This window comes from Meriones unguiculatus, chromosome 11, assembly GCF_030254825.1.
Source record: "Meriones unguiculatus strain TT.TT164.6M chromosome 11, Bangor_MerUng_6.1, whole genome shotgun sequence".
NCBI classification, from domain to species: domain Eukaryota; kingdom Metazoa; phylum Chordata; class Mammalia; order Rodentia; family Muridae; genus Meriones; species Meriones unguiculatus.
Genome location: NC_083359.1, coordinates 72,185,331 through 72,212,022, shown reverse-complemented (window position 1 = coordinate 72,212,022; position 26,692 = coordinate 72,185,331). Strand labels below are relative to the sequence as shown.

Genomic DNA, 26,692 nt, shown 5'->3' with positions numbered 1-26,692 from the left:
CCCAGTGATGAAGTTACAGGCACATGTGACCATGTGTGTCTCTTTAAATAGCTGCTGAGCATCTGAACCTGGGCCCTCATGCTTTCATAGCTTTCATAGCTCTTCCCTACTGAACCATCTCTCCCAGACCTCCATTTTCTAATTCTTTTTTTTTATTTTACCTATTTTATTACATTTTCTTTTTTATTTTTATTGTTTAGTATTATTAGTTACATTTTATTAACTCTGTATCCCAGCTGTATCCCTCTCCCATATTCCCTCCCAATCCCACCCTCCCTCCCTCAGCTTCTTCCTGCCCCTTTCCAAGTCCATGGATTGGGGAGGACCTCCTCCCCTTTCGTCTGGCCCTGTTTTATCAGGTATCTTCAGGGCTGGCTGCAAAGTCCTCCTCTGTGGCCTAGCAGGACTACTCCTTCCTTGCATTTTCTAATTCTTAATCAAAGGCTTATGTGGACATTTGTCTACAGTGTTTTTAAACGTTTTTCAAACACTCTAGTCTTAAATCTTTTAAGGGAATTTTTCAGCCTAACAAAAATCTTTTCATAACCTATAAAATCAATTTTGAATATAAGAATTTTTTAAATACCAATATTCTGAAAATATTCAAGTAGTAAAATAAATGAGATGGCTTTCTTACTTTTATAAAACGTTTTTGTTAATAGTAGGGTCACCAGTTTACCAGGATAATGTCTCCAGACATGGTGTTGGTATAATGTCAAACATACAGATGAAGTACTCATGAGGATTTTTAAGCAATTGGCTTGGGTTTTAGTCAAACAAGTTCTGCTGTCAAACAACGTTCTGTCACCATATATCTCAAACACAGAGTCATGATGTGGTATGAGTTTGCTTGGTTTAGTAATCTGGTGCTCTGTTTATCAGCTGCTTTTATAAATATACTACATTTTCTTCAGAAAGAATGTAAGTCAAGCTTATGGTCTACAACTTGAACCCGTGAACATTATTTCTTCAAATTAAATATTGATCATCTGAGCTGACATAGTTGATATTAGATCTTTTATAAACATGCATAGCTATGTATTTGTATATGCCTTTTTGATATCCTTGTAACAATTTCTAAAACTCCTTTAAACATAGTTTTATACATAACAGAGATGTCAACCAATGTGCACTATCAAAACACTAACCATAGTGATAAAGTTTGCTTTATCTGTTGCACTGCCTCATGTTATTTTGCCTTATATGGTAGCCTTATTAGTTCTAATGAATTCTTATTTCCATCACCAAAATACTAACACTCACTGTACACTTTGTTTGTTTGGGTTTTGTAGGTGGAGGATACAGGAAGATATACCTGTCTGGCATCCAGTCCTGCAGGAGATGCTGATAAAGAATATTTAGTGAGAGTACATGGTAAATTTGGTGATTTATGTTTGATGTAACCTGGTTAGAAACCATAATAGAGAAGATCTTGACATTTCACAACACATCATATGTCTATAAATTGATCAATATATATTTTTACAAAATTTATTATTACAATTAATAACTTATGTGCTACCTGGGATGTAGTTCAGTGGAGTTTTGAGTTACTGTCTTGTTGTCACACAATTCAAACTTGTTGATTTAAAAATAATGGAACATAAATTATAAGAATGAAAAGAATAAAAATAATCCTTAGTCTTACCACACAAGAATACAATGTTTTTTCTTCATGTCAACATTTTACTGAAGAAAATGTGATCATAATTAGACACAGTAGCCTACATCTCTAGTCCCAGCTTCTAGGGAAGTTGAGGAAGGAAGATTGCTTAAACCTGGAGTTTGCCATTGGCTAGGGAAACAGGATGGTCCTAAATATCAAAAAAGTGATAATGAAGAACACAGAACTGAATTTGCTTTATGACTCACTTAATGGTATGATGAATATTTTTATGTTAACAAATATATTTTCTAGCCTCATTTTTAAGATTGCACGTTGCTCTATATCTTACTCCCTGTTTGGGGATATTTAGGCAGTTTCTGCCTTTTTGTCTACATTGAGAATACATTAGCTTATTCCCTTTATTTTTAATTTTTCTGTAGTATAATTATTTGCACATGCAGGCATGTACATATTATATACTCTTAAAGATTTTGCAAATAACTGCCTTGTTACTTTTCATAAAGTTTGTATTAACTAAGTCCTTTTGAATGTTATTTTATATAAAAATTAAAATCACTTCATAGGAGGGTTGTTCGAAAACTTAACAGATTTTTTTTTTACCAATGTAGATTGTCTGGAACTGAAGTATCCTGGATTTCCCTACCCAAAATTAAGACCTACCTAAGTAAACCCAAAACTATGAGTTATTGAGAAATATGTCTGCATGTCAAGAAGAATAGACAGAGTTCTTCATATTATGAGAGCAGCTCCTGATTTTATAATTTTTTAATAGTCAGGGGAAAATATTTTCCAGTGTGGATGCTGACTGAAGCAACCATGTGCTCGCGTTTCTTTATCACCGGTCAAATGGTGATGGTGATGTGATTATCTTATTATTCATGTCTCTGTTAGCAAGATTTAATTATTTAACTAATGTGAAACTGCTAAATAATAAAGGTCCAATTTGTTAATTACATGCAGCATAAATTAAATGACTAACAGTTGAAGTTCACGCTTCTTTTATCATACGGTAAACTTAACCATTGTTGGACACAGATAGGTCATTCACATCCCAGTTATCGAATGCACTTGATACGGTGTTCTCATGTTTAGTGCCTCCTAACATTGCTGGAATGGATGAATGGCAGGACCTCACCGTGTTGAGAAACAGACAGGTGACTTTGGAATGCAAATCAGATGCAGTGCCCCCGCCTGTGATCATGTGGCTCAAAAATGGGGAGCAGTTACAGGTAAACGTTCCACTTACTTCCACAGACTAATTTTTAAAAGGCAAAAGCAGCTGGGGAGTCTTTGAGAAGTAGTCAAAGCCCAATCACTTCCAGCTCCTAGCTGCTCCCACTGTGCAGACAATCACAGGGGCCTTTGGTCAACTGGCTTCCCTATGTAGCCTTTGCTTAGTAGTTGATTTAGGCCAAAATGCAGATATTCAAACTCATGACTCTAGAAAGTGACACATTGTTGTGTCTCCTGAAGCCTATAGATTGAAGTCCAAATTGAAACTCTCAGCTGTCATAAGCCAAAAGAGTAGAAACCATCAAGAGCACAAAAGAACTGGTGTAACAGGTCTCCAGGATGAAGCTGTTACTGAGTTTCCCTGGTTGGAGTTTGGACTCAGGAGCAGCCTGACACATCTGTAATATCCCTACAGACAGGTTTTTGATATCAGAACCCCAAAGAATAGCCAAAGTTTCTCCAGCATTCCCTGTGCTTGGGTGACACCTAACTGCTGACATAGCATCAATGCAAGATCCTCACCAGCCTTTTCCAGCCAAATGAAAGCTGACTTTGAAGGCTTTGGTTATCCTAATTCTGGTAGTTCCTGGCTTCTAGAAAACAATCCCTAAAAAGGACTGAGAAAAGCTTGATTTGAATCATCTACTCTGCCCTTCTTCTTGTTTCATAACATTGGAGGCACAGTCCTCTTGACTTAACCTGCGTCACTCAGACAGTCAAAGGGACCTTAGCTAATACATGAGCAAACTTTTGCCAGATGGCAGCTCTGTGGTTCATTCCGGTTATTTTTGCTGTTATAAAATTGCATCTGGAATCTGGAAAGATTACACAGTGGTTAAGAGTGCTTGCTGCTGCCTTTGAGAACCCAAGTTCAGGTCCTAGCCACTCATGCTGGGTGCCTCACAACCAACTCTAACTCAAGCTCCAGAGATCCAGCACCCCCTTCTGACCTCTACAAGCACCCTCAAACACATGCACATATCTCTCTCTCTCTCTCTCTCTCTCTCTCTCTCTCACCCACAAACACACCATTAAAATAAATAAGATAATGCTTTATTTATATTTCGCTGACATTTTGATGATAGGTTTTACTTTTTGAATCCAGGCAACACCTCGAATAAGAATCCTATCTGGAGGAAGATACTTACAAATTAATAATGCAGACCTTGGAGACACAGCCAATTATACCTGTGTGGCCAGTAACATCGCAGGAAAGACAAAAAGAGAATTTCTCCTCACTGTAAATGGTAAGGCCAATTACTGTTTCACCATTTGAAATTTTCTCCAAGGGTGTTAGAAGAGACGATAATGTTTTACAAGAACATATTAATCTTTGTGGTCCTGTTATTTACTTGCAAAAGCAATACATAGGACTGCTTTCGGACCTATGTAACAAATTAATTCAGCTCTGAAATACAGATCTAGAGATATATTACACCATCATAGAGAAATACAAAATACACAGAGAGACACTCACACACAGGTGTACATATATATCCCGCAATCACCCACCACACACACGCACACACACACGAACACACAGCGTCATCAGCAGGTCCAGATAGTCTGCAGTCATCCAGCTAAGATGAAACCAGCACACTACATCCGTGCATGACAAACAGCCCATCATTTAGTTCGCCTTGATTGGTGGTGGCTCGCTATCATACCATACGCATGCACAGTGTTCCGAGTTTCTTAAACTCTGCCATACTACTGTAATTTTCCTAAATGTGCATATCTGGATGCCAAAACTTGCCAAAATTCAGGAAGATATGTAGATTTCCATCCTTAACAGTCCCTTTGGATTTTAACACAGAAATTTTACAACACACTGAATGACCTGCACGACTAATATCTCTAATACTAAAATTAAAGTTCAGGCTTTGTATTCCCACATGAACTCTATGATTAATAAAATGCCTGTTCTGAGACTTGCATGATTAAGCACAGATGTGCTTTTCATTAAAACAGCCCACTTTCTGTTCTTTATTTAAAGTGAAGCTGTTCCAGCATTAACATTCTTTGACCATTATTTGGCTGAAGAGAAATAAGAAATATCAACTTTAATTTGCATCAGACTCGAGCTGAATTTTACGCACGCCTCTATCATAGAGGGCCAGATTTCACATACTGTATCAGGGATTTAAACCCTTCTCCCCATTTGTTCTTTATTTTCAAATGCAGGATGTCTTCAAGGGTGAGTTGAGACTTCAAGAGTTAGACTTTAAATCTACTTATTCTAAGCTAGGTTAGTGTAGACAGAGCTAATCACTTCAGTTAAAGTTCTTCAGATTCTTATCGAAGGCTGTGCTATTTGTTCTCACAAGATGATTGTGTTTGTTTCTCGCTAAGTTCCTCCAAGCATCAGTGGTGGTCCCCAGAGCCTTGTCACTCTCCTAAATAAGTCAGTTGCACTGGAATGCCTTGCAGAAGGTGTGCCAAGCCCACGGATAACATGGAGAAAGGATGGAGCTGTGCTAGCTGAGCGCCATGCGAGGTAACAGTTCTAAAAAGGGGGAAAAAACACTAATGAGAAATTGAAATGTGAATCTTATGTTTTTCCAATGAAGTATTTGGTTCTTACTGTGTTTAGAATTAACGTGTTCATCCTCAGATAAGAATCAAACTTACGTATTTTACAAGCATAATTCCTATGATTAAAATTTGTCAAGATCACAACCTGTTTCATTTACACCTTCCCACCAAACCTTTCCCTCTCCCAATGGCACTCTACAAATGTGTCGCCCAAAACAGAAAAATACTAGCAGTAAATTTTACCAAGTCTTTAACATTCATCTGGATCACAGTGAAAATAATTGAAAAGGAATGATTCAGAAGAACTTAACTGTGATCCTTCTTATAGATACTCAGTCTTGGGAAATGGATTTCTTCATATTCAATCAGCACATGTCTCAGATACTGGACGCTATTTGTGTATGGCGACCAACGTGGCTGGAACAGACCGTAAACGGATAGATCTCCAAGTCCATGGTAAATACACATTTACATAAAGGGGAGCAGGGGCTCCTTCAGGCATGAACTCAGTGGCTGGCTCTCTGATCACCTCCTCCCGAGGTGGCGGGGAGCAGCCTTGCTAGGCCACAGAGGAGGACAAGGCAGCCAGTCCTGATGAGACCTGATAGGCTAGGGAAGGGGAGGAGGACCTCTCCTATCAGTGGACTGGGAGAGGGGCATGGGAGAAGATGAGGGAGGGAGGATAGGATTAGAAGGAGATGAAGGAGGGGGCTACAGCTGGTATAAAAAAAGGAATAAATTGTAATAGTAAAAAAAATAAATAAAATTAATTTTTAAAAAGACATCCATTCTTTGGGTCAATTTTTTTTTGTAACTGAAACTAGTGAGCTCATGAAGGCCTGAACCTCAAAGACTGAGTATATTCCACTGCATTATGAACAAGACAAGGCCTTGTCCTTTTACTGTGGGGAATATCACCATAGTACAGTTTGTGATGATTTGCTATGCGTTGATTGTATAGCAAACTACTAATAACAACTCATCAGAAATATTTCAAATATCTTGTTATTTGCTGAGTGTGTTTCCCTCTTGTTGATTTAGTTCCTCCATCTATTGCTATGGGTCCAGCCAATGTAACCATAACAGTGAATGTCCAAACGACTCTGGCCTGTGAAGCTACTGGGATCCCAAAACCATCAATCAAATGGAGAAAAAATGGACAACTTCTTAATGTAGATCAAAATCAAAATTCATACAGGTAGCAATAATCATTTATTTTAAATATTGTTAAATTTCTGACACTATTGTACATAGTAATTGGTACTATATGATCGTTCAGTGCATTTATACAATGTATAATGATTAGATCAGGGCAATTGGCATAGCTATCAACCCATAAATGCATATCCTTTGAGTTAGGAACATTAAAAATATGCAAGGTGGTGGTGGTGCACGCCTTTAATTCCAGCACTCAGGAATCAGGGGCAGGTGGGTCTATGTGAGTTGAGGCCAGCCTGGTCTACAGAGCGAGTTCCAGGAGAGTCAGGGCTACATAGAAAAACCCTGCTTCTACATCGCCCCCAAATAAAAGGACGTTAAAAATCCTTTCTAACTACTATTTTTAAATGGTCAGACTCAGACATATTCCTCTAAGAAACTGCACCTCTGAGCCACCTGGTTAGCACATCCTTTCACACCATCACTCCCAAGACCTGGTAACCATTAGTCTGTTCTTTGCTCCTATTCGCTCGGCTTTTTGTCTTCAGTATATAATGAGAACAAACAGAACCTTTTCCTTGCCTAGTCCATTTCATTTAGCATAACGAAGTAAAGATAACATCATTGGGAAAAGAAATGCCCCCAAAATTTAGAAACATTTTTTTTTTAAATAACCAGCGTTTTAATCTCAACAATAGGGGCAGCAAATATATAAAGAATTAAGAATTAACCAGTTAGTATTCTATTAATATGGAATTTGATTTCCAACCTGTTCTTTTTTTAACTAAAGGTGCGACTTTTCTACACACACGCCTGTGGTGGCTGTTGTTGAGGTCTGTAGGCATGTTTATCTAGTTTGTTTAGTACCTTCTATAATTTTAATGACAATGGATATAAACATCTTTTCACATAAAAGACAAACTCTTCTGTGGAAGTCAGTACAAGCTTTAGTTGTAAAATAAAAATCAAATCTATCACCTTGTAATATAAGGTAGATATTTGGTTGCTTGTGTAGGTAGAAGCAAACAACACTTTCTCCAATTCTTACACTCCTCCATATTGGAAGCCAGCACTTCCAATACAGCTGTGTAGTTCTTAAAGGCTAAACTCTAAGTCACTGAGAATTTCTGCTGGTTTAAGACAACAGCGTCCCTTTACCTCAGTTCAGCGAACAGTCAGTTGTCCCATCAAGGATCTGCCAGAGTGCTAACAATAAATACAGATGTGGTCATGGTGATACTTTGACAAGAAGTAATTCTGATCTATCAGAAAATCTGAAACCAAGAATGATTCTAACAAAACTCTGTCCGTTCTGTCTTCCTCGCCCATTTAACGTTTGACATTGGACTCAGTGATTTAAAAGTAGATCTTCTGTGGAAAATGCATAGGAGGCATGTCAAATGTACCTCCATGAAACCAAGCCCACTTCTTCCATTTTCAAGTATACATGCATGCACATGTAATTACATGTATGTGGGTACATATGGAGTATATCAGGACTGCACATGTGTGTGCATATGGAAGCCTGAGGCTGATGGCAAGAATAATTCTCAACTGCTCTTCTACCGTCTTTACTGTATCAAGATCTCTCAACCAACCTGCCCCGCTATATAGCTATTCTAACCAGCCAGCTTACTCTGGGACCCCTGTTTCTGCCTTCCAAGTCTGGAACTACAGATGGGCCACTGTGTCTTCTTGGTGTGTATGTGGATTACTAAGCATCTGACCACTGGTCTGCACATCTGTAAGCAAGTGTTTTAACCACTGAGTAATCTCCCCAGCCCCACACCAAACTGTTTCTAAAGAAAACTGATGCTTTAATTTAAACTTGCATTAAGTCATGGGTGAATATTTCTAAGCCTCCTAAACATTTGCTTTTGTTTATTAATTACAAATTAAGGAAAGAGTACCAAAAGATTTACATAGATACACACATTATGCTTGTTAAATATATGCATTAAATATATGCTACATGCATATGCCCTATTATGTATGCACTTGTTTGTTTGTTTGTTTATGGGCATAAATAGGTATACAAATATATGTATGGTGCATCTCCAAAATAGCCATGACATATAACGATGCATTTAAAACAGGGGAGAAAGTGGAACAGCTAGATCCCTGCTCACTTATGCCACATAAGTAACCAAATATCCCCCAGCAAAGTCACTGATACACTTTGAGATGCTTTATGTAAACAAAGCATTTCAAATGGAGCCAGGAATATAGTCTGTGCTATTAAAGAGTGCCTGTCAACGTACTTTGTACACTAGGATAAGAAGTTTGACTATGATACATGTATCCAGACCATGTAAGATTCCATGTTTGGGCAATTCTTCCAGACAGGTGCTTCTCATTAATATAAAGTTCAGATCCTCCACCATATGAAGTTAGATTTTGTTATGCAAAATTTGCATCAGATAAAGGACTCTTATTTAACATGAGCAGCTCTTTCCTTAGGCTAATCTTGGCACCTTACCATACCTACTGTAGAATACATGGCAACTAACATACAGAATCTCATGTTTGGAATCTCTCCTCTAGGCTCCTCTCTTCAGGTTCACTTGTAATTATATCCCCCTCTGTGGAGGACACCGCCAGTTACGAGTGCACTGTGACAAGTGAGGCTGGAGAGGACAAGAGAACAGTGGATCTCACTGTCCAAGGTAGAACTGGCTTGAAAGTAGACAGAATGACAAGAGTGCTGTCTTTTCACCAGGCAGCATCCGCTTACGCCTGCTTGACACTCACTCTCTGAGCATCGGGGAGAAGAGGGACAAGATGGCTTTGGGAATGTGAAGGGATGGAGCGGAAACATGGCTTTCTCTCATTGCTCTTTTAGTTCCTCCCACCATAGCTGACGAGCCTATGGATTTCCTGGTAACCAGACAGGCCCCAGCAGTCATGACCTGTTCTGCATCTGGGGTTCCAGCTCCCTCAGTTCACTGGACCAAAAATGGCATAAGACTGCTTCCCAGAGGAGATGGCTATCGGATTCTGTCCTCAGGTAACAAAGCCTTATTCTGGGAGTTCACTCTTACCAATTGGAGTAGTTTGTGATGGGCAACCTGGCCCAGCCTTTTGTTACAGCATAATGAAATATTTTTAAAAAGCCTTCATTCCAAAAATACAATAATGATAAGAAGGGGAACTAGGTAAAAGACAAAAAGAAAAACAGACTAGAAACAAAATAACATGTAATACCTAAAACTGACCTGATCTAATAAGCATGGTCACCAGGTATACTAAAGGCAAATTTCCTCCTTGCTGGGACTCACACTTTTCCCACAGACCAATTAAAACATTTATCTAAAATCCATTTAGTACCTTAAGACTATGTGATGAAGATAAGCTTCTTGTTTTTGTTTTTGTTTTTTTTTTTTTTCTTTTTACTTATTCTTCTTTCATGCAATACATCCAGACTGTAACCTCTTCTTCCTCCACTACTCCCAGGTCCCTTCCCTAGCCTTCCCTCCCTTCATCTTCCCAGTCTCCCCCCATCCTCCCTCTCCTCCCATTTTTAAGGTTCGTATAATTGAGCAAGGAAGGTTGGGTGGTAAGTACTTTAATGTACTTTTTGACTATGGTAGTAGCCAATATTTGTACAATTTATAGTACTGAGAAAAGTGATTTAACTAAATGAAAATGTAGGTGATTTCCACTGAAAATAGATCCTGTACTAGGGAGGTATACTGGAGACATTGAGAACCAACTCTTCCCAAGATTTCATGAGTATGTGTAGTCTGTTCTCTGGTTTTTTTTTTCTTTTTGTTTATTCTTCTCTCATAATACATCCTAACCCTCCACTTCCTCCAGTCCCCTCCCCGACCTCTACTCTCCCCCAGATCCACTACTCCTCCATCTTCCTTCAGAAGAGAGCAGGCCTTCCACTGATGCCAACCGAACGTGGCATGAAAATGTGCAGAAGAGGCACAAACCCTGGTATCAAGGCTAGGGAAGGCTACCCAGTAGGAGAAAGAGGGTGCTAAGAGCAGCCAAAAAGAGTCCCAGACACTCCCACTCCCACTCCCACTGTTAAGAGTCCCACAAAACTTCAAGCTAACCTGAATTGTTCGAAGGGAATTTGTATTTCTTTAATCAGTGGGCCATAATAAGATGTTAACTCTCTGCATATTGCTTTGGCTTTAAGGCAGAATATTTTGGCTCTCTCAGATAAGTAGATTGGTTAGAATTCTATCATAAAACAGAAGGTCACTACACCGGTGTAATCACAGAGTGCTGCTCTAGGAAACAGTGTGGAGCTTTCTTGGGGTGTTAAGTATCCCAGCAGTTGCCATAAAGTCAGTGCTTCGTCCAGGCTCTCCATCTAAGCTGCGCGAAGTCCTGTCTGCACTTGTTCTTTAGAGATGCGCACAGACTCATCCACAATAGCTGGGAGGGGGAGGGTGAAGGAAAGTAATTCAGATGCCCATCAGCTGGTGAAAAGATACATAAAAGTGGTATTGTCCACAACAGGAAATCCATTTGGCCGTAAAAAGGGATACAAACAATGTTACACATGCTAAAATGAACAATCTCAAAAACATGCTTTCAGGGAAAGTAGTAACAAAAGCAAAAAGCAGAATGTGATTACACCTTGGTGAAGCACTTAGAAAAGGAAAACCTATTGAGGCAGAAGGTGGATGGATGTGGCCCAGGGCTGGGTTTGAAAGCTGGGAGTGACCACAAATAGACCCTAGATTTTTGGAAGGGTTTTGAGATTAGATTGCAGTTATCTTTAATTAACTATGCAAATATTTTGTAAAGCTTATTAAATAGTATGCTTGACAGCCTTTCTGGTAAATAAAGTATGCATCAATGATTAAGTATTATTGATAACTTCAAAAGCATCATGAGGAAAACCTAACTTAATGAATTAGGAAAACAAAGATACACTCTATATTAAAACTTTTTTTCTGTGAACGACAGGGACAGGAGGGTTATAAGCTCCAGGGCAGCTTGGGCCACATTTGAGGTTTCAAGATAGTATGGGCAAAAGCCATCACAAGAGCAAACAAACAAGAAAATGAAAAACAAATGAAATGCTTTCTTTCCCATTAGGAGCAATTGAGATATTTGCCGCCCAATTAAGCCATGCAGGGAGATACACTTGCATTGCTAGGAATGCGGCTGGCTCTGCACACCGGCACGTCACCCTTCGTGTGCAAGGTATGGAAGGCTGTTTGCTTCCTGAAATCTTGCCGGGGTGGGGTTCTTCTCTTGCACGTGGAAATCTTGGAGTTTGCTCCACAGCACGACACCATCAAAGTTTGCTGGTGTTGGCGGCAGGGCTAATTATTTATTTGTGTTTTTACTGTCATGTTTATTCTTATGGTACTGTGTGAAGCTTCAGGTCAGGCAATGTCTTGGGATATGTAAACCTGGAAAATTGCACACGATTACAAACCACACAGAACAACCTAAAAAAAAAAAAGTTTCTTCTTGGGTTTATGTGATCTCTTCCAACATCAGTTATTCCACCTGAGTTTTTTACTACAGCTGCTATATAGCAAGATCTAAAGAACATCGTAAGGCCAGGAGCTTTTCTCCTGTGCAGTCAGGTCACTGGTATTTGGGATTGTGGCTTTAGCACATGGAAACTCATCGCTGAGGCAGGCAGCTCTGCGTTATGATCGGCAGCACTGTTCTTTCTGTTGATGGGTTTTTGCAGAGCCTCCGGTCATTCAGCCCCAGCCGAGCGAACTGGATGTCATTCTGAACAACCCCATCCTGCTACCATGTGACGCGACAGGAATGCCCAATCCATTCATTACTTGGCAAAAGGAAGGCATCAACGTCATCACCTCAGGTACCTGCCATGATCACAATACAGGCTATTGCGCATGCGCAGCGCCTTGCACTTCAGAAATCTGTGTGCCTTTTTGTGAAGTGAAAGTAAAATTTCTTTTCACTCTGCTTTCATGACTGGGTATAGGCAAAGGCCTTGCTGTTCTTCCTGGCGGCAGCTTACAGATCTCCAGAGCTGTTCGAGAAGACGCTGGCACTTACATGTGTGTGGCTCAGAACCCAGCTGGAACAGCCTTGGGCAAAATCAAGCTGAATGTGCAAGGTACTTGGGCTGCTCTCCCGTCTGCTATGTCGCTAAGGGCGTTTGTTACAACAATACTAATTGTCCCTATGTAAATAGTAGGCTTGCTCCTCCCCACAGCTCCTGTCACTCTCAGCTTAGAGTATCTTACTTCCTCCCCTAGAAGAGTTCCTGGGGCCTAGAGCCTTTCTACAGAAGGTGGCATAAAATGCTCTTTGCAGTCCGTGTGAGAAAGCTAGGACCTCCATCCTGTTTAACTTCTGTGAAACTCGGCTTGATGCAATAGACACATCTTTGCAGCTTCCCTTTCCATGGCCTTCGTTACCCGTAGTTAAACATGGTTTAAAAATATGAAATGTATCTCTATCTTTTTTCCTTTAGATTTATTTATTTATTATTTATATCGTGCCCTGCCTGCATGTATGCCTGCCGCTCAGCAGAGAACACCAGATTTCTTTATAGACAGTTGTGCGGTTGCTGGAAATTGAACTCAGCACCTTTGGAAGAGCACTATAATGAGATCTGGTGCCCTCTTCTGCCATGCAGGTGTGCATGCAGTCAGAACACTGTCTACATAATCCATACATAAATCTTTTAAAAATATGAAATGGAATATTTCAGAAATGGATAGCTTGTGAATTTTCATTTCTTCTGAGGACTATAATAAGATCTTTCCTTCCATGTAAAACGTAAGTCTAGCTAGCATATCCATGCTTCATAAAATGAGCCTTAGTCTCAGTACCAGACTGTCATAGCACATCAGAAAGTGTGAGCAGGCTCCTTTCTTTTATTTCAAGACATCCTCAAACTACAAAAGTTGCAGTATGGACAATTCACAAATGCCACCAAAAATGAAGAGTATTTCCTGTGAGTGAAAAACAGAAAGAAGAGTGAGACATTTTAAGAGAGAATGGGATAGCAAAAGCCTTACAGTATATCAATTCTCCTGCTTCATCTTGGGACATTATTAGTCTGTTCCTGCAAGCAGCAAGAGTAAATTAAAGTTGTAAATTAAACTTTATCATAGGCATGCCTGTGGGAAAACACAGGTTATATGAAATTCTGTAAATAACATCAGGTTCAGACATCCAAAGGATCTTGCAATAAACATATCGGCTATGAAGAGGGAACAAATGTACTTGTTCTTGTTGGTGGTAGCATAATTAGTAAGATTGCATTTAGGTTTATTTTGTTTTTGTTCGTGGGGCTGGGAGAGATGTGTACATGAGTGCTGAAGCCCACAGAAGCCAGAAGAGGGCATCAGACCCCATGGGGCTGGAGGTGCAGACTGCCGTGAGCAGTCCAGTGTGTGTGCTGAGAACTGAGTTCTGGTACTCTGCAGGAGCAACAAGTGCTGTTAGCCACCAAGGCCGTTTATCCAGCCCCTTTAACAGAATTTTTAACAAGAAAAACAAGCTGAAACTGTTGAGGTGGCACTGAATTAAAAGTGCTTGTCATGAAGTCTAAAGACCTGAGTTTGAAGCCTGGGAACACACGATAGAAGCAGAGAACTCACTCCCTTAAGTTGTTGTCTGACCTTCACACCCGAGCTGTGCATGCACACACAAAGGAGTGTTAGCAAAGTATCATTTTAAAAAATTAATATTTTTATTTTAATTTTTTAATTACACTTTATTCATTTTGTATCCTCCACTAGCCCCCTCTCTCTTTCCCTCCCAATCCTACCCTCTCTCCCCCTTATCCGTGCATGCCCTTCCTCAAGCCCACTGATATGGGAGGTTTTCCTCTCCTTCCTTCTGATCCTAGCCTGTCAGGTCTCATCAGGAGTGGCTGCACTGTCTTCTTCTGTGGCCTGGTAAGGCTGCTCTCCCCTCAGGGGGAGGTGATCAAAGAAGAGGCCAATCAGTTCATGTCAGAGACAGTCCCTGTTCCTATTACTATGGAACCCACTTGGACACTGAACTGCCATGGGCTATATCTGTGCAGGGGTTCTAGGTTATCTCCATGCATGGTCCTTGGTGGAAGAATCAGTCTCAGAAAAGACCCCTGTGCCCAGAATTTTTGGATCTGTTGCTCTCCTTGTGGAGCTCCTGTCCTCTCCAGGTCTTACTATTTCCCACTTCTTTCATAAAATTCCCTGCACTCTGCCCAAAAGTTAACTATAAGTCTCAGCATCTGCTTTGATACCCTGCAGGGTAGAGCCTTTCAGAGGCCCTCTGTGGCAGGCTCCTGTCCTGATCCCTGTTTTCTCCTTCTTCTGATGTCCATCTTCTTTGCCTTTCTGAATGGGGATTGAGCATTTTAGCCAGAGGCCTCCTTTTTGATTAGTTTCTTTAGGTCTACAGATTTTAGTAGCTTTATCCTATATTATATGTGTCGTCAAAGAAAACGACTGCCTACAGATTGGGAAAGGATCTTCACCCAACCCTATATTTGACAGAGGACTAATATCCAGTATATATAAAGAACTCAAGAAGTTAAACAGCAACAAATCAAGTAATCCAATTAAAAAATGGGGTACAGAGCTAAACAGAGAATTCTCATTAGAAAAATATCAAATGGCCGAAAAACACTTAAAGAAATGTTCAACATCCTTAGTCAGCAGGGAAATGCAAATCAGAACGACCCTGAGATTTTACCTTACACCCATCAGAATGGCTAAGATCAAAAACTCAACTGACAACACATCCTGGAGAGGATGTAGAGAAAGGGAACCTACCTCCAATGCTGGAGGGAATGTAAACTTGTACAACCACTTTGGAAATCAATCTGACACTTTCTCAGACAATTAGGAATAACGCTTCCTCAAGATCCAGCTATACCACTCCTAGGCATATATCCAAAAGATGCTGAAGTACACAATAAGAACATTTGCTCAACCATGTTTGTAGCAACTTTATTTGTAACAGCCAGAAGCTGGAAACAACCCAGATGCCCCTCAACAGAGAAATGGATACAGAATTTGTGGTACATTTACACAATGGAATATTACTCAGCAATAAAAAAAACAAGGAAATCATGAAATTTGCAGGTAAATGGTGGGAACTGCAAAAGATCATCCTGAGTGAGGTATCCCAAAAGAAGAAAGACACACAGGGTATATACTCACTCATAAGTGGATATTAGACATATAATTTAAAAATTATAATAAAGCTCTACATTGCTACTTGGGTTACACTGTGAAATGTGTGTAATATTCACTTTAACAACTACAGCTAAACTAACAATGAAAAATCAGGGATTATGTGTGAGAGAGAGAGAAAGAGAGAGAGACAGAGACATAGACAGTCACAGAAAGAAACAGAGTCAGAGAGAGATAGAGGGGGAGCAAGAATTTTTCATGTTAAACTAACAGGTTTCATAATATAATTTCAATGTCTTGAATGGAGTACTTTCTAGAATATCAAGTAAAGTGACAATGGGTTTTAAGATACTGAATTTAAGTAAATTAATCCTGAATTCCTCAAGTACAGTTTTTTTTTTGTAGATAATTAGCAAATTCAGTAAATCTTGCACTCATGTCATCTGAAATGACAAATTTCATTGTCATTGATAATATATATTCAACACTAATAACTGGAAGTTCACTAAATGTTATAGACATGCTTCTTCTCCTATGCTTATTGTGTTAGTGGGGAAAGAAACATAAATCACTTATAAATAAAATGATTATTACTTCTGGTCAGTGCTGTGAAAAAGGAAACCAAAGACTGAAATGATGAATAATAGAAATAAGAAACATTGGGTCATTTTATGAGGTCACTGGTTACAGTGGGCTTATCTTTGGGGTAAGGAGTGAGATAACAGATTATTAATGAATAAGGACAAGTCATCTTTCCCAAGTGTCCATACTGGTGTGACCAGACAATTATGAGCAAGGAGAGGGCAGAAAAGCATGAAGGAAATTAGCCCAAGGTAAGGTCATTGTTGAAAACCAAACGAACTACAATGGAGTTATCTTTCATTCTCTGCACTGTGCCAAGGGTGTAGCCAGGATTATGATTTGGTTTGGACTGGACATTTTTGGGTACTGTGTAGATAATACCTTTGATAATAGTCAAGAGTGGAACTAGAAGGGTGGGTGGATTTGTCTAGTCAAGTCATCATGATCTGAGAGAGGAGGCCAAGGGTTGGGCTGCACAAGAGTTAGGAAACTTTATGGATTAAAGATGTCTCTGAAGAAAGAAAAGCCAAGACTGCTGATCCTTTTGATAGATAGAAGAAGAGATATATGTCTCCTGGGCTTCAAGTTTGAGCATGAGGGAGTGGACATTCCATGAGGGAACACTAGGGGAAGGAAGCTGTGGTTTCTGCTTAGTCATGTTGAATGCAGGACACTTTAAAAATCGTGATACACGTACCAGTAGAACATTGAATCTGGATTACAGGTCATGGCAAATAGATAGTGTATGATAAAAAAAAATCCTATGCTATCACTGTTGAGTATGGAGATTAGATGTGACTCCCAAAGAACAGAGCATGGTCAGAGAAGAAAGCAAGGACAAAGCCCTGGGACAATCTATTGCTTTTCACTCTGATAGAGGGGAATCCATTGGGGAGGCAGGGGAAACCACATTGGCAGCTGGAGGAGAGTAATATTTTAGAAGAGACTAGTTTTGAATGCACTGTAGTCACAAAAAAATTAGAAGTCAAAATTATTCATTAATTTTAACAACATTGTGGTCTTAGAAAAGAAGCTTCAGATTTGACTTTTTTCACTAGATGGTTAAAATGGTTGAACAATGAAGAGACAAAGACACACATTAAATACTGAATAATATCTAACATTCCATAAACACAGAGAAGTAGTTGTAGACCCCAGAGGCCTGAGAGATTCTGGGTAGACTCTCTCCTTGCAGATTGAGTGTGTGGTAGGAAGCACACATTCAACCAGGTAACATTTGTCTCTATAAGGAATCTTAGCATGGACATTCATAAGTGCTTGGAGTCTTTTTATGGTGGATGATTTGGGTCTTGGCAGAAAGTCAGTGTAATACCTAAGCAGTGAGTGATTGCTGTAAATTCTTGGGAGGGAAATTCTTAGCAGGTTTCTGAAATGGGAAGAATTTGTCTATATGTTATTTTCTATCATCCATTTGTCTGTAAATATTGATTGCACCGTGCTGAGACATCGTGATAAGCTCTCTGAGAAATGCAGAAGTATCTCAGAGCAGTAGAGTATTTTACAAAGCTTGAAGGAGTCCATTTAGAAGGTTAAGAACCCAAAGTGAATCACCAAGTCTGTGTATGTAAAAATGCTTCTGTAGACCCTCATGACTTTCTCACCGACTCTCCTGAGGGAGACCCTTCCAAAACCTCATGAGTAGAGGCTTATCACATTTAAAATTGAGTATTGCTTACATTTATAGAGAACCTTTTCCTGAAGAAGGCTCATGCATTTTAATGTTCCAAACCACGCTACAGCACTCCCTTCTGACAGTGTAGAAGCCTCGGGGCTCGGTTTCTTCATGGAGTTACTTCGCCACGGCAGGACCATAGGTGATGTGTACACTCAGTTCCAACCTTCTGTCTCTCAGTTCCCCCAGGCATTAGTTCTCGCCAAAAGGAGTATGTTGTTACTGTGGATAAGCCTGTCTCTCTACTGTGTGACGCAGAGGGCTTCCCACCCCCTGACATCACCTGGCACAAAGATGGCCAGGCCCTCACGGAATCCATCCGCCAGCGCATCCTGAACTCGGGCGCACTGCAGATAGCCTTTGCTCAGTCTGGTGATGCCGGTCAGTACACGTGCACGGCAGCCAACGTGGCGGGGTCCAGCAGCATGAGCGCCACACTCACCGTCCATGGTAGGTGGCCTAACACGGTTTCTTCCCGTCTGTCACATCACTGTCAACCAGAAAAGATCACCAAAAGCAAATGTGACGGAAGTCAAAGCCAGAGTGTGTGTGGAGAAGAGAGTCTGCGTGCTTGACTTTCAAGTCTGTGTTCTGTAAGCTGTGTTTGCTTGTGTGTGAACACACACATCTGTGTGAGAAATGACATCAGCGTTTCCAGGAAAATCAGTGTGTGGCTGACACCCTCTTCGTACTGTGATTGTTGGGGTCGTCTGGCTTATGTGGTGACCATGTGAGTTCTGTGGCTCCTCTGTTTTACTTCTTGAAGCTTCAACTCATTTTGGCTCAAAAAAAAAAAAAAAAAAACAGCATATGACCCAGACGAGCAGTTTGAACCTCATAAAAACTAAAGATTCATTTGATTCATTGTTTTAAAGTAGCACAGCATCTATACATCCTTTTTTACTTTTCTTTGTAATCGGATGTATAAAAAATATCAAAAAATCATTAAGAAACTGGAGAGATGGCTCAGTTGTTAGAAGCATGAAATCAGGATATATTATGTGAGGAAAAAAACCTGTTTTCAATAAAAGGGGGAAAAGGGCATGAGGTTTGAAGGGAGGTATGTTGTAGGGGTCATGGGGAAAAGTTGTGTAGGTGAAGAGGAGTGGACCTGATTAAAATACATTATATACATGTATGAACTTTAAAAGAAATACTTAAGAAAGTGTTGATTGTCTGTGATAAAATATTTCATAGGGTTTGTTTTCTTATTTTTAACAAAGTCATCCTCCAAGGGGTGTTTTCTGTGTTGATGTTCAAGGCGAGCTCAGATTTCTGGGTGACCGTGTTTAAATTCTTCGCAGTGCCACCCAGGATCCAAAGCACAGAAGTCCACTACGCAGTCAACGAGAACTCGCAGGCTGTTCTCCCGTGCCTTGCTGATGGAAACCCCACACCTGCAATTCACTGGGAAAAAGACAACGTTCTCATTGCCAACTCATTAGGGAAATACACTGCTCAGCCATATGGGGAACTCATCTTGGAAAATGCTGTGGTAAGTTTAATGGATATGAATACACACTGGAGAGCCAAGTGGTTAATTCACCTTCTTTCTCAAAATTTAGCTCGGAACTTTGACCGTTAATACTGTATGAAAACACTCACATAAATTCAACCTAAGATTAATTGCTCTTGTGTTTTGTTTTATATCCTTGAGATTAGAAGCATATTTAACAAAAGAGCTGAAACCAATAAGTGGCCTCTCCTAAAATTATCATTTTATTTTTGTGGCAATATATATCAGGAAATATTCTAAGTGGCTATGCTGTTCTCAGTGCACACAACTGCGTTTCAGAACGATGAGACACAAGATGTGCGTGTCTGAGATATGATGAAGATGTCAAAAAGTGTCTTTCTCTGTGGAGGTTTTTAAATAACCCTTTCTAATAATTGACTTAAAAATGGAAACTCTGTGGAGCTACACAAATAAGATGTTTAATACTCTCAGGCATCCTGTTTGGGGTCTGTAGAACAGCACCTATTAAGCAGAAGCAGCTCAATTTCCAGTATTATCATATTTGAGAAGTCTGCTTTTAGATGCAATCACTTTCTAGGCCTTAAGGAAATGAATGAAAGAAATATGTTTTAAAACTTATGAAACAGTTCCTCAGATACATTTTTTCTTTTTATTTTTTATTGTTTTTTTTATTACAATTTATTCACTTTTTATCCTAGCTCTGCCCCCCATACCCTCCCAATCCAGCCCTCCCTCCCTCTTCTCCTCCCATTACCATCCCCCAGTCCACTGATAGGGGAGGTCCTCCTCTCCTTTCATCTGACCCTAGCCTGTCAGGTCTCAGCAAGACTGGCTGCATTATCTTCCTCTGTGGCCTGGTAAGGCTGCTTCCCCATCAGGGGAGGTGATCAGAGAGCCAGCCACTGAATGGGAACAGCTTCTGTCCCCATTGCTATGGAACCCACTTGGACACTGAGCTGCCATGGGCTACATCTGTACAGAGGTTCTAGGTTATCTCCATGCATGGTCCTTGGTTGGAGTATCAGTCTCAGAAAAGACCGCATTGGCCCAGATTTTTTTAATCTGTTGCTCTCCTTGTGGGGCTCCTGACCCCTCCAGGTCTTTCAATAAAGGATCCCATCAATAAGATATTTTATACAAAACATACAGGAGACATAAGTGATATGTAGAATTTTTTGTGAATAATATATATGAACTAGATGTTTTAATATTTAATTTCCATAAATACATATATTTAACCTAAGTTGCCACAACTTGGTTCAGTTAGTGGTATATGGGTGAGGAAATATTAAGTTTTCATTGAGAAAAAACATCCAAGAAAATTTAGATTGATTCTATACTGAACAGGGATAAATTTTACGTTTCTAATTCTTTGGTGCTTGAGGTTAAAAAAATATTCTTTTTTTTTTTGATTTTTAAAAAATCATTTATTTGAACAAATAATTAAACAGAATGTATGAAAGCATCTAAAACAAAATGATAGAAAACACTTTAAGATTTGTAAGGTTCTGAACAAGACTTGATCAGGAAATAAAAATTAAAAAATATAAAAACCTGCTCTCAAATGTAAACATGAATTCACTTTTGAGGAGATACTGATATTTATATATTAGAATGACTTACATTTGAGCTATTGGTAACACCAACTGCCAAGATAGATGTGTGAAAACAGGAGCTCTCCCTGGTTGTTGGTAGATATGGAAAATGGTCCAGAGACATTGGGAGATTTTTTTTAACATACCCTCTTCATAATACTCACTAATCTTCCACCAAGGTATTTAGTAAAACAGACTGAAAATATCTACACAAAAATTTTCATATGTCAGTTTACAACTGCTTCAGTCACAGTATACAAAACGTGAAGTGAGCAAATTCCCCTAGCAAAAACTCTTCAATATATCTAACATCTGTCTGGATCTATAATACTTACTAATAATTAATGCAAACATTGGTTCTCCTCTATACCAATCATTCACATCTGTCTGTCTGTCTGTCTGTCTGTCTATCCATTCTTATTATTAGCCAATAGAAAGGTACATTTAGGGTCAATCTCCCACATTTGTAAGAAAAGTAGGATTGTCCCTTCAAATGACCTACCTTTGAAATTATTCCACTGTTTCAAATAAAGCCCCTTCTTCATATCCTCATGCTATAGTCTTTCCAGGATTCCTTGAAGGGTATCTGACTCTGCCATATATTCACTGGCCCCAGCTATTCTTTAGAACTGTGGCACCAGGTTTCACAATATCCTCAATATTTCTTTTTTATTATTTTTTTAAAAAATATTCTTAATTTTAGATCAGGGAAAAGCAATCAGTAATATATACATGACCTCATGGAGACATGTGGACACATTCAATCAACTCATCTTAAAATTCATTAAGCACCTTCTCTTTGAGCAGTTCTGCTTTGTTTAGGCACTGAGAAACATCAATAAACAAGCCACGTATATTTGAGAAACCGGCAGGCAGTAAAAGCAAAGAAAGAGAATGAGTGAGAAAAGGAATCAGAGAAAAACGGAGGCCATACCAAGTACCATCATGGAAATAGTAAAATGGGGGTTCTTCCTACTTGTAGTGGAGGTCAGAACTCCTTCCTCAGCAGGGTAGTAACATTATTCCCTCCGTATTGCTTAAGGATTAGGCTCCGTTATTATATTTGTCAGGGTTACTTGGCTGCAGTGAAATACTGTGACCAAAGCAAGTTGGGGAGGAAAGGGTTTTGTTTTGTTTTGTTTTAGCTTATGCTTCCACAGCACAGTTCATCATCAAAAGAATTCAGGACAGGAACTCAACAGGCCAGGAATCTGGAAGCAGGAGCTGATGCAGAGTCCATGAAGGGGTGCTACTTACTGGCTTGCTCATCATAGCTTGCTCAGCCTGTCTTCCTATAGAACGCGAGACCTCCACTGTGGGAGGATGGCCCCTCCCACAGTGGCTCATTCCTCCGCTCATCAGTCACTAATTAAGAAAATACCCTACATCTGGACCTCATGGGCCATTTTCTCAGATGAGGCTCCCTCCTTCCAGATGGCTCTAGCTTGTGTCAGGTTGACATAAAACTCTCCAGGACCGTCACAGTAATGAAAAGAGACGGTAAGGGTGCAAGGTTAGAAACAGAAATATGTTGGGAAGGGAGTCAGAAGACAGTTGGCAGAATTCATTGCTGAATGTCAGCAGAGAGAGAAATTGGGATTCTGCACATGCTTTGAAACCAACACATCATGAGAGGTTGGTAGTGCTGTTGGAGAAGATGAAAACAAAGGATGATTCAAATATACGAGTCCAAAAGTCTGAGCAATGAGGAGGATAAAACAGCCATCGGTGAAAATGGGGATGGCTGCAGGTGACAAGGATGAGCAATGCCAATCCCCTGGCCTCTCCCACTGCATCTGCAGACATCAGAGATCAACTAGTTATGGAAACAGGAATTGGAACAAGTTCAGTGTTACTAGAAATTTGAAATAAAATCGGGGTTTGAGACACTGGAAATTATCAGCGTGTGAGTGACTCTTAAAGCTGGGTACTAGATATGATCCTCAAGGGTCTGGATGCAAAGAGAGAACAAAGACTGAGTCCCTCACAAGTCTACCCAAAGACATTGATGTTAAAGGTGAAGCAAAACAAAAGATGAAGGAGCAACCAGAATATTAGCTGGGAAGCTACCAAAGTGATATCCCCATGAAGACACTCAAACTCAATACAGCACTGCCCAGCATGTCAAGGATAGGGAGTGGTGAAGTTGGCCATTGGACTCAGCTAGGGAGACTCTAGAAAAGCATTAGCCTTCATCTCCCTGTGTCCTCTGATGGCTTTAGTCTCTGATCATATTACCTAAAAGGCCCACTATGTTGTCAAGATGCCAACAACGTTTGGGGTTCTTCTTTAGTACAATGCAGAGGAGCAGGTACCGTGGTGTCTTCTAAGATCTTATAAAATAATTGTTCTGGTTTTATGTTGTATGAGGTTTATGGTTAAGTGTCTACATTTTAAATTACAGTATGCAAAATCTAATTTGATTTTGCTAAAAGGTGGAAATTTAAAATCACCATTAGATAAGAGTTTCCCTTGGTGGGACAAGTGTTGAAATTCTGTGTATTTTATGTAGGCGGTTGTAATATATTAATACTTGGAAAACGTTTGTTTATTTAGCTGGAAGATTCTGGAACCTACACATGTGTTGCCAACAATGCTGCTGGTGAAGATACACATACTGTGACCCTGACTGTTCATGCCCTTCCCACTTTCACTGAGCTTCCTGGGGACCTGTCATTAAATAAAGGAGAGCAGCTACGGTTAAGTTGCAAAGCCACTGGCATCCCGTTGCCCAAACTAACATGGACCTTCAACAACAATATTATTCCAGGTTGGTGATCTACTTCTTCAGAGATGAATGTGTGCATACATTCAGCAGACTGGCTGGGTCTCTATATCCTCTTGGGAGGCCATTGAGGAATTACAATTACAGAGTTGACTCTATTCTGTGAAATGGCTGGGAGTGATAGAACACCCGCAATCTCCAGACTTGAGAGATGGAAGCAGGAAAAGTTGGGAGTTCAGGGTCATCTTCAACTATGTAGTGAACTAGAAGCTAGCCTCTGCTACTGGAGATGTTATCACTAAATAAATATAGCCAGGAAATAAATTCTGTGAAATGATATACTATACCCCAGCACAGACTCATTGACCGTTCTTTTGAAAGGATAAGTGGATAACAAGACAATAAATTCTGTGTTATCAGTAAAACTTTGACAACAAACCCTCTCCCTGAAAGGAGGCAGTATTATATCTTGGGTATCTTACGTCTGATGGACTCTCTGCTTTGCTGACCAGTGGGTTCAGGGGCTGCAGCTGGAGACATGCAGAACTCATCTTACAGAACATAGTGCTTCTCACTGGGTGGATGAACCTCAGAACTGAAGAGGTCAATGGACACATCAGATTTCTAGCCAGATTTCTAGTGTATTGTGTTAAAATAGTACCTAACCCCTGAGCACGCATCCCTGGAGGACACATGTCTATTTCTGTGTGCGTGCATGTGTGTGTATGTGTGTGTGTGTGTATGTTTGCATGTGTGTGTGTGTGTGTATGTGTGCATGTGTGTGTGTGTGTGTGTGTGTGAGTATTATTTTTGAGGCTGTAATATAATTATATCCTTCCTCCCCTCCATTCCCTCCCACCAAACACTTTCCTATTCCCCTTTTTGATCTTTTTCAAATTCATGGCTTTCTATTAAATGTCGCTACATGCAAATATGTGTATATATACACTTGTTTAATTTCATCTCCAAAAATGCTGTCAATAATGAGTATGAAAACACTGTCAGCAATGAATGCTCATCCTGTCCTGACTTTTAACTTGCATCTACCAAATGCCCTGCTAGAACAGTGGTAGTAGCTTGAAATTTTTTTTTCAATGCAGTTTATTCAGGAACCTTGAACAATCATCTGACCCTGGGGAAAGCCAGCCCACAGCTTAAATAGCCTCTGGGTAGCCAACCCCAGCGTGCCACATGGGCAATGCAGATAGGTCCACATACATGGAAGCAAGCCAGATCCTCAGCCTTAGCCAAATGTGGAATTGTTCGTGACAGAGAGCACTCACCATCGGGAAGGCAGAAGGCAGAAACCAGCTCCATCTCTAAGGCATAGCATTCCGCAGCTCTCTACAGTTCCCCCTTTTTGTTTTGGACGCATCAGGCAAGAGTAGAGGTCTGATCTCTGATATTAGAAATAAATTGGGAATTTGTACTGATGTTCATTTAGGTGTCATCCACCCAAAGAGCATCAGACCCGTCTGATACCTTTTTCTCAGAGGCGGGACCTGGGGCATCAACCCGCATGCAATCAGATATGCTCTTCTCTGGGTCCAAAGCGGCTGACCCTGAGTGCAGTGCTTAGCCTCGCATCCTGAGCATAACATTTTGGCTTTTTATGGTAGCCAGCCATGCTTGGGGAGACTGTCCTGCTTCAATGGCTGTAAAGGCCTGAATGGTCATAGCTGCATTACGCTGTTGTGAGACTCTAATCTTGCATATATACCACAGGCAAACCAAGGTGACCAACACCAGAAGGCCTGCTAACGATCCCATGCCCGCCCATTCCTTCAGATGATTCATGGCTGCAGCAATCCATGATGATAATCCTGTGGCTAGTCCTGCGTCCACTCTGGTAGAATTTACCATGACATTGGCCACTCTCAGCTGCTCCATCGTAGTATCGAATTCTCCAGTCCAATTACCTAAAATATAGCTCAAAAATTGTTTAGACAGATTTGCAACACAGGAAAAATTCTCATATTGTATGCTAGTGACACAAAGTCCAGCATACTTTCATTGACAGCCAAGTTGAGCCATTTGCCATAGGGTATCAATTTGCTCCTGCACAAGGTCAGTCCTCTGATTGAACACCATCAAGCCTCCTTTTAGTTGAGCATTAATTCCTTTTTGTACATCTAAGGCATGAGCTACATTGGCTGAAAGATTATTCAGGGTCTGAGCAGTCTGCACAGTATTATGACTCATGGCTAATGCCACGGTGGTAGCTCCAACAGCCGCCAATGAGATGGCAGTAACAGTGGCGGCTGTAGTTCCAAGATCCCTTTTCTGTCTGAAGAGAGTCATAGCGTGAGGGGCATCAACGGGCACAGGCACCCAGCGAGGCATGCGAGTAACCAGGGCATACCTAAATTCACTAGCATTCCAGCATTGGGCAAAAAAGCAAGTATCACCACAATTACTTGGCTCTATCTGGCTAATAATGAATAAAAATGGGGGATATAAACAAACAGGTGTGGGCTTATAGGAAATATTATGAGAAGCCTTAACCCCCTCGTTGGAACATCTTGCATCAGTTCTAGAACTAGCAGTGGTGGTGTCCGAGGTCTGAGTAGGTTCAGGAGACCATTGCCCCCAGGGGCGAGACATGCTCCATGTAAATTGACTAACTCCATGTTTTGCTCCACTTTTGAAAGTCATTTAAGGTTCTTAAATTATTTTCCCCCCTTTTTTTTAATTTTTCCTCAATTACACTTTATTCATTCTGCATCCCCCTATAAGCCCCTCCCTCCTCCCTCTGCATGCATGCCACTCCCCAAGTCCACTGATAGGGGAGGTTCTCCTCTCCTTTCTGATCTTAGTCTGTCAGTTCACATCAAAAGTGGCTGCATTGTCCTCTACTATGGCCTGGTAAGGCTGCTCCCCCCCAGGGGGAGGTAATCAAAGAGCAGGCCAATCAGATTATGTCAGAGGCAGTCCCTCTTCCCATTACTATGTAACCCAATTGGACTCTGAACTGC

At 40.3% G+C, this 26,692-nt stretch overlaps 1 protein-coding gene across 1 annotated transcript in view; it reads left to right on the top strand.

Annotated features, from left to right (window-relative positions):
* Hmcn1 (hemicentin 1) overlaps positions 1 to 26,692 on the top strand; it is a 450,870-nt gene that overhangs the window by 360,815 nt on the left and 63,363 nt on the right. Inside the window, exons 70-83 of the mRNA XM_060364433.1 lie at positions 1,293 to 1,374; positions 2,720 to 2,856; positions 3,966 to 4,107; positions 5,213 to 5,357; positions 5,724 to 5,851; positions 6,437 to 6,593; positions 9,098 to 9,219; positions 9,396 to 9,560; positions 11,615 to 11,722; positions 12,225 to 12,362; positions 12,489 to 12,623; positions 18,101 to 18,370; positions 19,225 to 19,415; positions 23,549 to 23,762. Of these exons, the coding sequence (XP_060220416.1) occupies positions 1,293 to 1,374; positions 2,720 to 2,856; positions 3,966 to 4,107; positions 5,213 to 5,357; positions 5,724 to 5,851; positions 6,437 to 6,593; positions 9,098 to 9,219; positions 9,396 to 9,560; positions 11,615 to 11,722; positions 12,225 to 12,362; positions 12,489 to 12,623; positions 18,101 to 18,370; positions 19,225 to 19,415; positions 23,549 to 23,762 (2,134 nt within the window). The remainder of the gene's footprint in view (positions 1 to 1,292; positions 1,375 to 2,719; positions 2,857 to 3,965; positions 4,108 to 5,212; positions 5,358 to 5,723; positions 5,852 to 6,436; positions 6,594 to 9,097; positions 9,220 to 9,395; positions 9,561 to 11,614; positions 11,723 to 12,224; positions 12,363 to 12,488; positions 12,624 to 18,100; positions 18,371 to 19,224; positions 19,416 to 23,548; positions 23,763 to 26,692) is intronic.